At 37.9% G+C, this 17,435-nt stretch overlaps 1 protein-coding gene across 1 annotated transcript in view; it reads right to left on the bottom strand.

The window, feature by feature from the left end:
• Positions 1–10,464: 10,464 nt before the first annotated feature.
• The window catches only part of LAMA2 (laminin subunit alpha 2), a 369,190-nt gene continuing 362,219 nt past the window's right edge, over positions 10,465–17,435 (bottom strand). The window contains exons 60-64 of the mRNA XM_071549053.1: positions 16,848–17,003; positions 12,880–13,033; positions 12,393–12,523; positions 11,549–11,771; positions 10,465–10,713 (exon numbers count right to left, since the gene is read on the bottom strand). Of these exons, the coding sequence (XP_071405154.1) occupies positions 10,556–10,713; positions 11,549–11,771; positions 12,393–12,523; positions 12,880–13,033; positions 16,848–17,003 (822 nt within the window). The 3' untranslated portion in view covers positions 10,465–10,555. The remainder of the gene's footprint in view (positions 10,714–11,548; positions 11,772–12,392; positions 12,524–12,879; positions 13,034–16,847; positions 17,004–17,435) is intronic.

The following is a 17,435-nucleotide window of genomic DNA, read 5'->3' as shown; positions in this document are numbered from 1 at the left end:
ATTGGTTTTCCATAAAGGATGGAATGACTGCTGATGGATTTCAATAAAACTCTGCCTGCACTGGAATTAAAGCAGTAACACTGCTGTGGCTTTCTTTATGGCTTTGCTGGTTCTTTACGTCACTTATTTCCTCAGGATACAGCAAATTAATACATGAAATTCCTCTAGTGGTCAAGCTATCCTAATTGTAACTGGCATATACCCAGAATTCAAAGTCTTTGAGACTGGGGGCTGTGAAAGATGTGATTAAGCTGGATTCTATTCTAGTGGGTATCTAGTATGCTATTTACTGGACTATGAATTCCATAGAAAGACAAAGAAAAATAAAAGAAATGGTCAGTATAGAAAAGTAGTACATTTTCTAAGAAGTCTTAAATGACTAAAGATACCAGGACCTGACACAGGAACTTAAATGTATTCACGGTATTTAGAAATCCTGTTTTCCCTCACATACAGGGGAAGACACAGCAAATATTGACTGCAAACTTAGTAAATCAACAAGAAAATGTGTTCAAACTTCCTGCTTTTAGTGTTTAGATATCTGCAGTTTCAGTCCAGCAGACATAATTCCCTCAGTGGCTGCTGTTTGAAGAAATACTTTCTAAAAGTCTCCTCCGCTGTCACTCAAAGTTGCCTCTCTTCTTACCTCCTGTTCCCTCACCTGCCTGCCCTTGCAGTTTCCCTTTCCTCTTTTTTTTTTATTTCGGTTGTTGTGAGAGGACCTGTCACAGAAAATGTTGGCCACATACATAAATCTTTATAAGAAGTGCTGTGTTTTGGCAGTTTTTTCCACTACCAGTGAAGGATGTGCATTGATCCTTAACAGAAATATTAAAAAAGTAATAGTTGTTGCAAAGAACTGGTAATTCCTCGATCCTTTATGTTCTTGCCACCTGCACTAGGGAGTTCTGAGAACCCATGCAGTATGGAATCATTTCTGTCACAGGACACCTTTCCTTTATTATTGCTGTCACTGTTCAAGGCCAGTCTAGATGAAGCTGCACCAGAGCTACTCAAGCATGTCTGAGGAAGATCTGTCTTTGGTAGATCTGTACATAATTCTTTGACATGTTATCTTGGAAACTGCAAGAGAGTCTTGCTTACTGATTTTTGATGAAAATTAGCAGACAGGGAACTGAAGGCAGAAGTTTCAAAGAACAAATAAATAAAAGAGAATATTGAATTGCATTGATTGCATTGGTAACTTAATTTCCTGTGTTTTAGGGGTTTACCATGGGCATGCTGTTTGTTTTAAGACCAAATTATGGCATTTGATTATTAGTAGAAAAATGGATGAGTTAATATTCCTAAAGCACCTTAAAAGCGAGTACTTAATAAATACTAGGTTTTGTTACCAGTTTTTGTTAAAAAATTAGTCTCAAAGTTTCTGCTTATATATTTATTTTATACATATCAGCAAAAAATATTTTATTGTCTCTTTAATTGTAGTAAGTCTTTTTTTCTTCAAGGCAACTAGATATGTGAAGTTTGAACTTTAACTCAGAATGAACTTGGCTATTTAACAACCCTTGCACCATTGCTTGAAGGTGTAGCCATGGCAGCAACTTCTAGTGAAAATACTTAGTGTAGCAGTACTGCCCAGCAGTAATAGTTCTCCATGTTAGAATAGCTATTGGTAGGTAAGGTGTACTACCTGCCATTTAGTTATTATTTTAATAAGCATGAAGCTTTAAATACTTTTAATCCAACATTGGTTTTCATAAGATGGTGTAAGGTACTAAATGCTGGCTTCCATTATGATCACCACCATTACATTTGAATTGCAAAGACAAACAAATTTGCACTGGTGAAATACTGGAAGTGGGTTGTGATGCAGTACACCAGAGTTGTCGATCCCTTTCGGAAGGATCCTGATTTGGGCATCCTTCATAAAGAGGCTGAACATCCTCTTGACTGATGCCAGCGTGTTAATTTTTAAATAGTTGCTTTGCAACTGCAAATCGATGTCCCTTTTTAAGCATTGAGTCAGAGGCAGAGCAGTATGACTCAGACATATTTGCACTGCTACGTAAAACATGTGCTGACACAATAATTGTACGACCTTTTCCACAAATGGATACTGTGTGCTAGGTGGTTGAGATCTTTAAGGATGGCTATGGCCTAGCTAATATATGCATTAACAGGGATATTCAAATGTATCTTTCTCCACTCGTTCCTTTTCATTACACTGGAAAATGAGCTTTAGTTGCTTTGGTTGCAATACTTGATAAAGCAATGTATGCCTCTTGCCCTTCCGTTTAGAGGGAAAAAAATTAGAGCCCTCAGACTGGCTAATGAAATAGAGAGAGAAACATGGTCATTAGATGGAGTGATGTTTGGCTCCTGAGCCAAGTCTTCTACTATAAGGAAGCATTTGATGCTCTTAGGAGACTTGCTTATTTCAGTGCATAATGGTTCTGTTTATTGAGTTTGCGCAAATGCATTTGATTTAGTCAATTTAGGCTCTGCATTTAAGCAAATTACAACTTAGGACTCCATCAGCAAGAGGTAAATTAGTTTGAACGCATATAAAAGGATCTTGCTGAGGGTAAATTTACAGTCAAACCATTACATGGAAATCATAATGTGCAGTACATGTCAAGTTTGATAAATGAAGCAGGACTGTAAAATTGCCCTTATCTTGAAGTGTGCTTGCACTTAGCCAGCTACAGAGCTCAAGTGCAGTTATGTCTGCTGTCTTGAACTGGCTCAGGAGAGAGAAATCTCTCCAAAGCTGGAGTTTCTAAATTTAAAAAAGACAAGAAGAATCCTTGTAAGTATATAAGCTACCCAGCTCTTCTTCCTCTGCTCCTCAGTCTCCCCTCACTAGGACATTTGCCAAGCACGGGCACAGAGTGCTGATGCCTGTTAGGGAAAGGAATTATCACAGGAGAAATCAATGCACAAGTACAAATGGGGAATTACTGCCTAGGCTGTTGCTCTGCAAATGTGAAAGAGTGAACCAGATAACCTCTTAAAAACATTTCTACTATGTGGTGGATGCTTTTGGTTGTTTTGAGATTTCTTTGCCACAAGGCTGTTTCCTCTAGAGCTAGGGCCATCCACACCTCTATCAAGAGTATCCCCCATGGTACCAGAGAAGTATTTTGCTTTCTTGATTGCCTCAAATCAGCCACATAACAAATGGTAAAAAAAGTCAGGTAGCCAAACAGTTTTTAGTTTTGCAATTAAGATTTTTTTAAGTTTTGAAAATACAGTATGTTTGTGAAGAAAGAAACTTGTTGATATTCCTAAGGTGACTAATTATCTGCCTATCAGTGCCAAATACTACCAGTCAAAACTGTCAGTTTTTATGTATGACAAAGCAAGATATTACAAAGATGTCATACCATAAAGTGAAAGAAGAAATGGTTTATTAAAAACACCATGGAAAAGAGAAAGGCCAGTTGAAAGGTAAAAGTTTTTAATTTCAAAGATGTTTGGTAAGGGGGAACAGAAAATGGTCCATGAACTAGGCAGCTAAGTGGTAAACTTAATTCTCCATCTGTTCTAGTACTTTTAGCAGTTCCTAAGCAGCAGCAACATCCAATGTCTTTTATGGAATTACACTTTAGAGACTTCACAACCTAATGTGCCACTGCCAGCTGGTGTTTGAAAGCACACTGCTGCTGCAGTTCAGTATATAAAACTGCTTGGAGGCTGACAATAGCAGATGCCTTTTGGACAATATACAAAGGTGTGCTTGTGCACTGTGGCCATGCTTCCCTTAGTCTTGTACTGAATGTATTAGCATCTTGCAAACGAGGCCTATGTTGTGGATGAATGTTGAGCATATTGGACTGCCTTAAACCTTACCCTATCAGGTTTAAAGTGGTGTGTTGGATTTTGATTCTTGGTGGCCACTTAATCCTTCTTTCATGTAACTGGAAAGCAGCATTCTGTCCTTAGTCTGTATTTTCAAGCGTAGTGTCTGAATACAGGTTTTTTTCCCCTCTCTGTTTTCCCTTTATAGGATGGACAATAAGAAACTTACTAGCCTATGAAGCAGCATTGAATTTTCTGGCCCACAGTAATTTAGAAATGTTGTTGAGAAATCTGCTTAGGCCCATAAGCATTAGCTGCTTGTTGAATATTGTAATCTTCAGGAGAGTAAACAGTGAAAAGTACACAGACACATTGAGTAGAATTTTATGTTTACATTCTTTCACAGTAAGCTGTTTTGTATCTGGCCCTAGTGCAGATTCGCAGTTGAATTACTCCTATCTGTACCAATCCTTTTCTCTGCCCTGCTATAATGGCACTCCAGACATGCATAATTCCCTGCTGTCCCTTTGGCTCCATGAATGCAAACTGAAGTATGTAGATACGATTTCAGTGCTTTGAATGTTGTAACCTTTTCCTTTGGTGTGCACCAGCTGTAAGCAGCATCAGATGAAAACTAGGTTTTATAATTTAGAGCAAGCCATTTTTGCAAGTAGTGTTTGTCTGGGGAGTTCAGTCTTCTGCCCATCTGTCCATGGCCTGGAGGAGATGCAGCAGAGTATTAGCAAAACCCTGGCCCTTTGACCTCGAGACTTTGCACAAAGCAGTGGATTTGCTACAGCAGTCAGTACTTAGCTAGATTTTCCTACTTGCTTCAGTACCAGTGAATTCTCAACCAATCGGCTATTCCAGCCAAATTCACTCCCTCTGTTAAACCTTCTATTAATGCGGAAATTTGTTTGGATTGTCAAAATGGACTGAATAGTAGCAATCATGCAGCCATTAACAGATAAAATGGCCTTGAGGGAATACACACATAAGGTTAATTTCTTACTTTCCTAATGCTGCAGCTCAGTGGCAAAGATCTAAGTGGTTGTGCTTGCAGCTCTGGTTTACTGAAGAGTTTGATTGGTTTTTTTGCGAAAAAGAAACTACCTAGCAATGTTTGATATTACCTGGATCTGAAAGTTTTCCCCTAAGCTGGGGTTCTACTCTACTCCATCAAGAGTGACCCTAATGCTGAGTAATGGAGTGGATTGCAGCAGAGTTACCAAGTCCAATTGGGAACAACGGTTTTACCAGTGACATTAAAGGAAAGGGAGCACCCAGGGTGGCAGCAGGCCTGTCTGCAGCTTCTGGAGTGACCAAAGTTCACTGCCTATTGGTCACAGGCACAGGTCACATGCAGGCCTGCTGTTTCATTCCATGAATCAGGCTCATAATTTGGATTCTGGGGCAGTAGGAGCCAATGGAGTTCTGGAGATGGCATTTGCAGATATGGTGAAGGACAGCCTTTTGTTTCCTCTGGTCATTTGAAGTAGAAACTGTAGTCTGAGGGGTGTATCAATAAAAGTTTGGCATTTGTTTACGAGCAGCAATATTTCTTTTCAGCTCACCCCTTGCGTTGTAGGACATAGTTGGCCACGAGGCAGAGAAAGAAAAAGCCATGAAAAAAATAAGAGAAGTGATGACTTTCCTTCAAAGTAATATAAAACCAGAATTTTTAAAGAGGAATGAGATAAAGGTGTTTCTTGAACAGGTAGTAAATCAGACATACTAGAATAACCTGTAACATTTGAATCTTTCCTTAATCTTCAGGTGTAGCAGGATGATGCAAACTGTAAAAGTATCATTCTCTGCTGTCTTAGGCCAGTCTACACCTCCAGGCACCTCAGTGCTTAAGATGACTCTAACTTCAAACAATTCAAAGTTGTGGGAGTAAAGGCCCTGGTTTATTCCATGTAACCCTATGTCTCTGAGAGTAACAGGAATCTACATTACTCTACATGCTTCCTTCCCTCAATGCAGAGGAATGGACAGTATTCTGTTGACATGAAACTCAGGGAAAGAGTGAAGCCTTTGGCTGTTCAAATCAAATTCATGTTGTGTTGCAGTACAAGATCATAATGAAAACCTCAGGAAATGTAGGTTACTCTAGGGCCTCAACTGCCAGTCATCCTTCCTTGCTCGTGCCAACTAGAAGAACCAAAGTTGTCAAAATAAATTATGTTTAAAAGGGGAGATGTCACAGGAGATTATTTAGCTTTGCAGAATTTTTTATAATACTATATATCATAAAAGTTAGTATTTGAAACTCTAGACACCTACCTTCATTATTATCTTTATTATGGAGTGATAGATACATAGATCAATGAGGGGCAAGCCAAAAGCATTAGTTTAATTTTGTAGTCAAACATCCTTTAAAAAAATGGGAAAAGGAAGGGGACTCTAGCATTAGGAGAGATTTGTGCAGTTCTCTTAAAAATAATTTACTCCATAATCAAGTGAAATCTGTACGATGGTGTTAGATTTGGGTCATATAATCTGATGTTGGTTCCACTGGGAGCATGAAAAATGTATGAGAGAACTGACTGCTGGAGATTTTTCCCTAGCATTTTCTTTCTTTGCTTAAATTAGATATTTTAGTTTACTCTGTTGCCTACAAAACTTGAAAAGGAAAGGTGGTTTTCTTTTGGAGTTGAAACAGATGGGTCATATTGGGAATTATCTAGGACTTCAGGTACCTGAAGAAATTACTTATACACTTGAATATGAAGAATAAAACCACAGAAATATACAACCTAAATAATTTGGGGTCTTTTTTTCAGTTTCATTACATGACACATCAGCAGTATATTTAAGGAATTATTTTGAAGAAAGTCTGTATGGTTTTGTGTCTATTTATAAGAATGAAACAACACAAGTGATATTCCTTTCTATATATTTAAATCAGAATTTCAGCCTCTGAGTATGCTGTAAGACTTGGTGGATGAAGAACTGGTAGGCTTTTACACTAGAAAATGCAGATGATATAAAGGAAAAAAAGGTTAAAAATCCAGTAATCTAGCTACAGTATCTCATGAAATTGCTCTGAAAATAACATTTTTCATTGCATAGAGTATTTTCAGAAGAATTTTTTTTGTTTTCATAAAATATTAGACAGCTGAAAACTGCAAAGTCTTCTTTAAAAACTGGTGTGTATTTTGGGATTGGGATCTTTTGGTGGTCCTTCAGTAGATGCATTCATGTGAAAAGTATGACATACACTCTTCTTGTTGGTCAGAAACAGATCAGTGAAAGCTTTTACTTGCATTTACTCAGAAACCCCTCAGTAGACATTGTGAGATTGCTCAGAAGCACCAAAGCTGAACATGGGAAGGCCTGGAACTGGCATTCCTGGTGGTTTCTGTATTAAAAGTGAGATGGGAGAAATGGTTTGGATTTTTAAGGATTACAAGTTTTGTTGTGCATTCTAAAGTACTAAGCCAGAAAAATGTTTTTCCCAAGTTTCTATAAAGAGCTGAAAGTGTAACTTAAGAGAAAGAAAAAGGAAATTACAAAGTATTTGAGAACTGCTTGTATTTAAAATTGAAAACACAACCTTTTTCATACATAGCAGTTTGCCCAAAACTAGAAATGAAGAGGGATTTGTCCCATTAAAAGTGACTGTCTGTCATAAATGCCTAAAAGTGACCTCAGTCAACAAACTGAGTCTTAGAACAATTTTAAAAACACCAGGATATGAGGTTTTGTTTTGAAGTTCAGCAGCAAAGTATTTAAAGTGTGTGCAAAAAGAAGGAAAAAAAAGTGCACTAGTTTGCAGTCTGGAACTGGAAAGGTATTGCATTGCTCCCAGCACAGTCAGCAGTGGCATAATCTCTAGCAATTTGTATATGGCTCTGAGGCTCACAACCTACTGGTTTCAGGCAATTTTAGTCTTTATCTGGAATCTGACCACCTATGAATCTCTTGTATGGCAAAAGGTAATAACAGGGAGCTGGGATCATTCCCAGATGCTCTGCTGAATCTTCAATGTAGAAAGCTTTACTAACAGTACTTGGTGCACCCACTCACTGATCTGCAAAAACAAATTAGTCAGGTTTTTCTCTTTTAGCTTTGTTATTTGCTGAAGTAGCTGTTGTTTCAGTCTACTGAGTGTATTTCCTTTAGCAGAGGACAGCAGATGGTTGATTCTTTCCACTTGAAAGTTCAAGAAATGTAGTAACGTGCATTGTTTCATTGTTTTTGCTCTGTCCCACACATTCTTGGAAGGTCATTCAAGAGAGAAATAATTCAACAGAGCTAAGAACATAAAGGCCGCTCTTTTTCTTTTCCCCATTTCTTTTATTCAGAAACTCCAGTAATTATTTTGAAGGCAAAGACATATTTATGTGAAAGACCATTGCTGATGCAACGCTGAGCAGAGCAGTGGCAATTTCCTGCCTTTCAGGCTGGGCATGGTATTTACTCATGGTGCTCTAGTTTAGTTGTTCAAATTTTCCTTGTGTCTTCAAGTCCCAAAAAACCCCCAGCAAAACAAACCAAACCACAAAACTCTGCAAAATAATTTGGGTTAAAACAGAATCCAACAATTAGAGTAGAATCTAGGTAGCGCAATGGGCCAAGCAGTTTCACTGTTCCATATGTTGTGAGAAATTTGTAACAGTAACAGAAAAGTCTTGGGGCTGCATTTGTCCATATTTTTCAAGAATTTTGGAAATACTCAACTGTATCTGAGGTGTTATGGCCTGCTTTTGTTAAGGTGCTCAAAATGTCCTGAAATATAGGGATGAGAGTAGGCAAATACATGAGGTGTTAAGAATAAAATGGAAACACATGAATATTTTACATTGTGCTTGTTAGAAGCACTACCATGTAGGAGTTAAGGACAGTATGTGTCCCATAATTAGGCTTTTTCAGAGACAAATGCATGCGTTGCTAATTTCTAGCACTTTGAACATGGGTAACAGTGCACAGCCATTAACTGTTTCTTAACTTTAAGGGCTAATTGCAATTAAAACTAGAATACTTGCTGAAGGCAATTACTTCAGGGCCTCACAGGAGTTAGCTTTTCTTCAGGTGTATCTGATTGATGATAAGACTCCCCAAACCATTAAGAGTGGCATATACATATTTACCACCATCTCTTTAATGCACTTTCCCAGCATAAAGGTTTTTTTAGTTTTTTTTCCTCATGGCAGTTTAAAGAAAAATTGTATGCCAAAGAGGCATTTTGTAAAATACAAAGGACTCCTGCAGGAGTGTGCACTGGCAAGCACAAATTTTGCACCTAGCCTATGCACAAATTTTGCATTGCCTTTTTTAAAATAATGTCAGAAATTCTGAAAATGTGAATTCAAGTCCCTCCATGGGAGAAAAAATAATTTAAAACCCCTTTTTCTTTTAATTGCATGGTTGTGCTACCTTACTGCTAGGGTTTTTTCTTTTGTGTAGCTAGTTCTTTTACATCTGTATAGTAGCTGTTCTGCATCACAACCTTTGCAAAAGTCCAATTTAACAATTTGAAACAATTCACAGAAAAGCTAATCCACACTTCAGTGATGATTTCATAGTCCTTTAAAACATACAAAAGGCTGAGGAAAATCACTAGAACTTAGCATTTTAGTGAGACTCTAGGAAGCAACTTTCCTCTCTCCATCTATGTTTCAATAGCTATCCACAGAGCACTATAAATTTTATTTAAGGAAGATTCTGGGCAGCCTCTGCATTCAGTCTTTCTCACCAACTGACAGCATCAAGGAGAAGCAGTAGAGTTGGACTTTGGAAGCTGGTTCTAAAGAAAGGATTTCATTAATAGATAACAGTAGAAATAAGCAGAGTAGGTGTTGTGCTAATAATCTCTGTGATTCTCCTCCTTCACCACCATTCTGCTCCAAGTGTCAAGATTTTATCTTCCTTTAAAAACTTGGTTTGTGAATTTTGCTATATGTAACTTCAAGTTCATGTGTAGTTGGAGAGAGAGGCAGTATCAAATTTATTTATTAAGGGTCTTTTAAAACTGTACTTTGAGGTAAGTAATAGAATCTGGTTCTGTACTCCAACCATTAGAGACTTAATCTTCCAACATCAACCAACATAACATCTGTCAAAATCCACTGCTGTTCAAGTGATAAAGCAGAAATTTTAGGTGCAACATTTGTTTCAATAATGCCAAATTCATGTAACATTTTCCTTCCTGCACTTTGTTCCATAGTTATAGTGTGACAGCAGCCATGTAGACTACATAAAATTTTGATTGCTCAGTGAAACTTCATGGGAAACTTTACAGTCAGAATGATTTTCTAAAAGCTCTTGGGAGTGACCAAATCATAATTTTTTTCAAACAAAGTGAAAATGAAGGGCAGAGCTGTGCATGCACACAAATGCACTGTATTTAGAATGGTAAAGGAATACAAGTTCACAGATCCACCTCACCAAAAGCATTTAGGGAGCATTTCAGGGAGTAGGACTCGATGATCCTTATGGCTCCCTTCCAACTTGAGATATTCTGTGATTCTGTGTTCCATAAAACACGACCACTTTCCATTATACGTGGTCTCACTCATCACAAGAACAATGAAACATTTGCATTTCAAGCTATAAGGAAAGGGATATGTAGAAATTATTGTTCTATGTTCTGCTCCCTTAAGGAAGAGGATGGGGGAAGGGATTAGTTTATGAATTCTTGTGAGGTACGTGGAAATAGACATTGAAATATACCACAAACAAATAATTGCAGTAAAGACATTTTATTATGAATGCAGTGTAGATATAGATTTTTTTCTTAATCTGAAGTTCTTATATAAACAGGCCCATGTTGGCTGAATGACAGTTAGTTTGCTGGGCATGACAGTGGCTGAACACCCTTCAGCTCCAAAGCTTTGCTGAAGTTAATCTCTTGAGGTTTTGCAGTACCCTTGGTGAGCTTCAGAAATCGAATACATCCTTTAAAACGGATATTAGTAGTCAGCCCAAACTGGGTCACACCGTCTGAAAGAGTGGAATAAAAAGAAAAAAGGAACTATGTTAGTTTGAGTTGATACTTAATTTTGGTCTTTGAGTCCTGCAGGAGAACAGATGTCCCCAGCGATACATGAATGCTTTATTTGCTGTATATATTCATTAGTAAAAAAATTACAAAAATTATCAGTAAATGTAATAAAAGCTTATGTTAGATAATAATCCAGTCTCCTTTCTTTTTCTGTCCTACTACGACAGTGGCAGAATCTGACAGATTTAAGCTGCCATTTTTGCTACCTCCAAAGGGTGTATGATGAATGCATGCAAGTCCAGTGATAACCAAGTTCTCAAGCTATTTATACACAGAATAACAAAGTAAATAAAAAAGACCAAAATAGATGCAGTTCTTGGCCCTAACGTCAAAAGAAAGCCAGTTCCTCAGGATGGACTTCAAATGTAATTTTCGGACTTGTTTTGACAGTTTTCAAGCATGCTGGCTTTTTTTTTCTTGCTGATAGTAAAGCCAGCGATCTGAGTGCATCTCTTCCACTAAAGAAGGAGGGGATGGATAGCAGCGAGGGTGGTTGGACAGGGAAGCTGGAAATACTTCTCTCAGTGGCTTGAAATTTGTGGCCTAACTCGTTTCTCAATGCTCATCTACAGGTATGCACTTCAATACAAATCTATGTGATTGATAAAGAGTTGCAGAAATAACTTTGTATCTGTAGAGGACAGACTAGCCACAGCATTATTCTGATTCACAGAGGATCAGATGGCTGAGTCCACTTGTTCCCCTCTTTGAGCCATTACCAAGGCAATGTTACTAGAGCATAAGCAAAGCATAGTTTGAGTGTTACATGCTCACCAGGATAACCTCCAACAAAGACAGGGTCATTAGTGTCTGCTGAGGTTGAGGCCTTATTTGGGCTGGTACTATCCACCTGTCTGTCATCAACAGTCAGCTCTAAATGGTGTTTGATCTTGTTTGCAAGAACCTTGTGCCACTGTCCATCACACAAGCTGCCTGGTGCATCTGGCTCATAGACAGCAGAGAATCGGCCCGCACCGTTGTCGACATGAAACATCACCTGAAAAACATGACATGGAAGTCAGATAGTTTTCAAAACAGTTCAAAAGTTCTTTTTTGTTTGTGCTGTTTAAAGTCAGCATGGTCTGACTGTACACACCAAAGCTCTAATTTAATACCACACTCTGTGTGAATTGCTCTCTCTCTCTGGGATCTGGGTTATATCACTGAGATAAACACAAGTGGAAATGAATAAAATTGCTGTATAAATTGCCATTTTCCCATTTATTTGGTCTTAGTTTTAGGGTATTTCATAGCCCCACCACAACCCCAAGCTCTTTATAATGACAGATTAATGACTGGTTTTTCAGACTGTGAAAAAGATATACACAACAACATAGTATTATTAATGACAAAGCCTTTCCTCAAAACTTCTCATAGTCACTAATTTAAGACCTGATACTGCCGTTTTAGGCAACTCAAGTGTTCCAGAATTGTTCAAACTATCTTTTGAAAGAGTTAAGAGCCTTTAGCTGTATGGAAAGTGGCAAGTGTTGCATAAAGGAGAGAGCCCTGAGAGTGTTTGAGATGCCTTGACACTGGAGTAGCAATCTTGCATTTAAACTACCTGTGCTCTCTAAATCCAGTCTTTATAAAGAGATAAAACAGCTTTGCTACTCACTTTTCCTCCTACTAATTCGATGCCAAGCCCATCCATTTTCTGGCTGCTGACTCCTAGAAGAACACCATTCATTTGTGTTGTACGGAATTCAAATTCCACAAGCAGGTCTGTTCCCACTCTGTATGCACCAACTTGGAGAGAAAAGGGAAAACAATAAAATGAAGATAAGCCTTTAATACATTATTCCTAATAATCACACAAAATTGTGTGAGTATTGTGGAGTAACAAACTTAGCATTATTAATGCACTCCATTTCATGTGAAATCATGTAAGTAACTGTTATGGTGGTTATGCTTAGTGTGAGACTTTTCTAGAGAGTATCATATTCTATGCTTAGGGGAGAAAACCAAAAATGATCAGCAACAGTTTCAAGTATTGGTCTCATTTTGCCTCCAGCCGGCAGGAATTATGTAGCACTGGAAGTTTTTGAAAGCAGAATCTTCTCTTTCTCTGCTCTTTGCCTATCAGCAGAATTGTTGTTCATTACCTGTTTTGGCAAAGCCTGTTCCATCAAAGTATGTCCCTTTCTGGGAAGTGACAAAGCATTTTCCAACACTGAAGCTGGAAGTTGGATTGTCCAGGTCAACAGGTGATTCTGTCATTTTAAAATTCCTGATGCAACCATTGATGCTATAGATGACCTGCAGTCAATATTTCAAACAAAATGTATAATTGTGCAAAGTAAGCCTAAAGTATGCAATCAAAAAGTACATTTCCTCTGCTTCTCTGCTGGATTTATAGAACTGAATAAAACTTGAATTTTACATGGCTAATCCTTAATACCTGATTGTAATTGGAATCTAATCTTAGTCATACTGAAGATGAATTACATTACTTTTCAGCTATGTGATCTGAGTCACATCTATTTGGCTTAATGGAGGGGGACATAAAATAATACATCGCATAATGAAACATAGCAAATTACATCAGCAATGCAGGAATTTAATGGCCTATACTTTACCTTTTTAATTGACTAGGTTATGGGGTTGCAAGTAGATGAAGATACTGGATATAGTTCCGTGGGCTGCTGGTAATTTTACTAGGGTTTTGGTTTTTTCCTTCCTTTAATCACTTTACTGTGGGCCTAACGTTGCATGGTAAGATAGAGGTAATGCAGGTACACAGCTACTAAAACCAACAAAGACCCTGTGTAAAGGCTGTTGACTGCACATAGTCTGATGACCGCAGTGGTAAGAGCCACTTCGTTGGCCGGAGAGGCAGATGTAGGTGAGGAATGTGCTCAGGTATATGGAGGCTCCTCTGCAGGGTAGCAAACTGCAACTCTAGTTTGGCTTCTGCACTGGGCCTTCCCTTTTTCTCCCCAAGTTGTGCAGAAGCTGCATATTGGTTCTCAGATTCAGACAAAGGCTTTGATCTTTGACTTAGACAAATCTATCCCTGATATCAGTGGGAGAGTGGACAATGATAAAACTTGTACTTTGAGGAAGAAAAAGAAGATGCATTCAGAAGCAGTGCAGTAGAAAGGAGGAAAATAAACATCTGTGTATAAATTATAGCCTAGAAATATGTGCAAATACAGGCACATCTGTAGAGAAAAGTCTTGACTCTGCACCCTACCTCCTCTAACAATATCCTGAATTAGTAATTGAAAGACTTTCCAAGAATTTTTTTGTAAATCAAAGCTGTACATACTGCCAAATTATAAGGCTTATTACAGCTAAATACACCTGCACAAAATTTTGGCGAGACTTTGAGCAACATCAGTGAATAAATTCAATTCTCAACTGAACAATGCTTTCTGTCAGATTCTTCATTAATAGACCTTTCCGTAATTTCTAAGTGAAAGTCATCTCCAGATAAACAATTTTTGTTATCAAAAAAGAAAAATGCCAGAAAAGAAAGCAAATCTTGCCATCTTTACTGCTAGAATAAACCACAGAAATGCAAGATTTGTAGACAACTTTGTAACATTCTCCAATTTGCAATTTCCCTTTGCCCATGGAAAAGCAAATCTGGTTATACCTTAGCTTGGTAACAGGTAATGTAACCTCTGTCGCTGAAAGAAGAGTTTTGTGTGCTCAAAATGTGACATCTGCTGAAACTAAACAAGTAGGTATCAATCTTCTGCACTGAAGAAGAAGCCAACCCACCTCTGGTTACATAATAGATTACTGTCTAAAAAGGTTGATAAGTGTTTAGAGGAAAGCCCTAACTAAGATAACGTATCCTTTCAACTTACTTTGCTTCAGAGCCTTTACATTGATATCTATGGGGGTTTTGATTTTTGATTTTCATAGATTTTAGAAGTACTTATAACTGCCGTAAAATGTAGATTTAGTGTGCTAATATTTCTAGCAGCTTAAGTTCAATGTTTATACATGCCAACCTATGCCACATAGAAGTAGCTCAAATTCTTTTAGTTATTTCGTCTTGTTTTCAAGGTAGAATACTGAAAACTATCAGAAAGGCCTGCAGAATGAAACATAAACGTAAGCCAAAAACCAGAAGTCAGAACACAGGGCAGAGTGACCTAGAAGCCTGAGGAAGAGGAGGACTGATGAAGAGGAGGTCTCACTGACCCCAGACTCAAATCCTAAGGGGGTGGAACAGGAGTGGGACCGGGGCTGGACCAAGAAATGTGTAAAGTAGGGATTGGATAGATCATATTATAAAAACAATAGAAATCACTGTTCGGGGACATGCATGTCATCATGTATTCCTGTGGGCACTAGGCCTGATATTAAAGGACTTTCGCTTTTTTATCTTATCTCACACTAACTTGGCTCAGAGTCCTACTTTGTTTGGGTCTCTCATGGCATCAACATGAAGCCTACAACACAACACTCTCTTAATACATTACTGGTGTATTTTACTGAGAGTGATTCGAAAGGGAGGACTGGTTTTTACATGAAATTTAAAGTCACAGCTTTATTTAAATCCCAAAGCACATAAAGATTGTCAGGATCTGACAGGACTGTTATTGCCAGACTGAGCCATTTATCTGCATGGGTTCCCTCCATTACTTCTGACAAAGAGCAGTAGGTAAGGGTTTAGTGCTATCTTTCTCCTTAGATTAAAATTTGTAAATTCCAGATACATTTCAAAGAGCATTATTTGATAGTACTAAGAATTATATGTTGTGGGCAGTTACGTATTGCTTTTGTTTTTCAGTGCCTCAGATTTGGCTTCGTAAATCCAAATGATGAGTAGATTTGTCTCAGTTTGGGTTTTCTGCACAATCCATTATTTGCTGAGAAACATGATCTTACAGGTCAGTTTTCTTTATGGATACAGCTCTCAGATATAGAGTGACTACTCATACCCTTCATTCCCTACCCATGAGTTATTACAGAGACTTACTCAAGCAGGATCTAGGAATTCTTTTTTTGTATTTATTTTGTCCACCTGGACCGGAGGACTCTTGCCCCTCTATAGACTAGTATTTGCCACTCCATAAACACCTTAGTACAGTATTTACTCATGTGCAGTTTCTTTGGGAGTCTGTTTTGTTTTCTTACCAGATTTGTACTTTGCTTCCTCTTTACCCATTCTGTATAACTAGCCAGGATGAACCCAGACAGAGCTGCTACTTACATTTGATTTTTTGTGTATCTGAATTGTGCTGCACTAAATGCCTAATTTGTTGTTTGCCGTAATCAAATTTACTCAAGTTCTGTCTACTCCTGTGAAAGAACCCTCAGCACAGAGAGAGGAATAAGGCATGGAAGAGGTTTTTCTCTGATTCAGATACTGGCATATCCTGTGAGGCTGGAAGGGCCTCAGAAAAATAAAATTATTGACATGCAGTTGTGCACTTAGATGCAGTAAATGGCTTAGGTGAGAGAGTACAGTGTTCCTAGCTAATCCTACAAAGTTTAGGCCCAAATTATATTCACTTCTCTGGGCTCTCTGTCAAGGTATCTTCCGTGTCAGCATGGAAGCTGGTCATTTGAACTGATACAGTGATAAATTGATATATGCACATTTGGTTTGGAAACAGAAAGAGGACAACAGAATTCTCATGACCTTACTTCAAAACATGTTCTTCACTCTTAGTAGTAACAAAACTGATCACTACAGTATGCAGCAGTACTACTGGGTACTTTGTTCAGAGTAATTTTGGCTTCTGGTGCTTCTTGTAGAGATTCTTTCACTGTTTATTAGCATTTGTTTCTAGATGAATTACAGAAACAAGAAAGGGCAAGTGGTACCCAGAACTTATACTCTAGCTGTGTAGTGATCCAAGTGTATGGAACTTTCTGCTTTTCCAAAACAGCAAGTAACTCTGCTGTTTCTATTTCTATTTTTTGTTGCATTAACTGGATTCTGAGTCAGATCTTTCCACTGAAAGAATGTAGTGTACCTCCACTAAGGTCCATTTTATCCATATTCTTAAACAGTCTGATGGAAAAACAAAACAAAACAGGGAAGACATTGGTACCAATCAAGACATACTTAAGGAGTGTAAGATAAAATCTAAACAAACTTACTTACCGGACCAATTCTTCTAGTTGTGTAGTTAATGGGCAATCCTCCAACATACAACATTCCTACCACATCCAATATATCAGCCTTCTTGGGACTAACAGTCCCGTTTGAAATATCATCTACTATAAGGTTTCCTTCTTGCTTTGTTCGAATTACTTGTATCTAGAAAGACACACAAATGCAATACAATTGCAGATTGTTTTCTGACAACAAAGCATTTCCAGGTTGTAACTGGTCTTACAGTCCAAAATATATAACAATGCAGGAAAAAGTAGTAGGAGTGGTTACAGAAGTACCATGGTAGCAACTGTGGACAATATTTGTTCAACAAAGCCCCTGAGCAAAGTTTTCTGCAAACATCTGATTGTGTTTTAACTGCATGTGGGTCAAGAAGCATTATGACTATTATTTATTAAAATTACTGAAAGGATTTCAGGTTCTGCTAAAAAGCTTCATTGTTATGTTATAATAGGCATGGCACAATCATTTTTTCCTTGAAATTAGACAGCAATTTTAAGTACTGAGAGTAGTAAATGCTGAACGTTAAAGGCTCTGGTTGCAAATCTTTATTGCAGTGCACATTTGCAGACAATA

Source organism: Pithys albifrons, chromosome 2, assembly GCF_047495875.1.
Source record: "Pithys albifrons albifrons isolate INPA30051 chromosome 2, PitAlb_v1, whole genome shotgun sequence".
In the NCBI taxonomy this organism is placed as follows: domain Eukaryota; kingdom Metazoa; phylum Chordata; class Aves; order Passeriformes; family Thamnophilidae; genus Pithys; species Pithys albifrons.
This window is presented reverse-complemented; position numbering and strand designations above follow the sequence as displayed.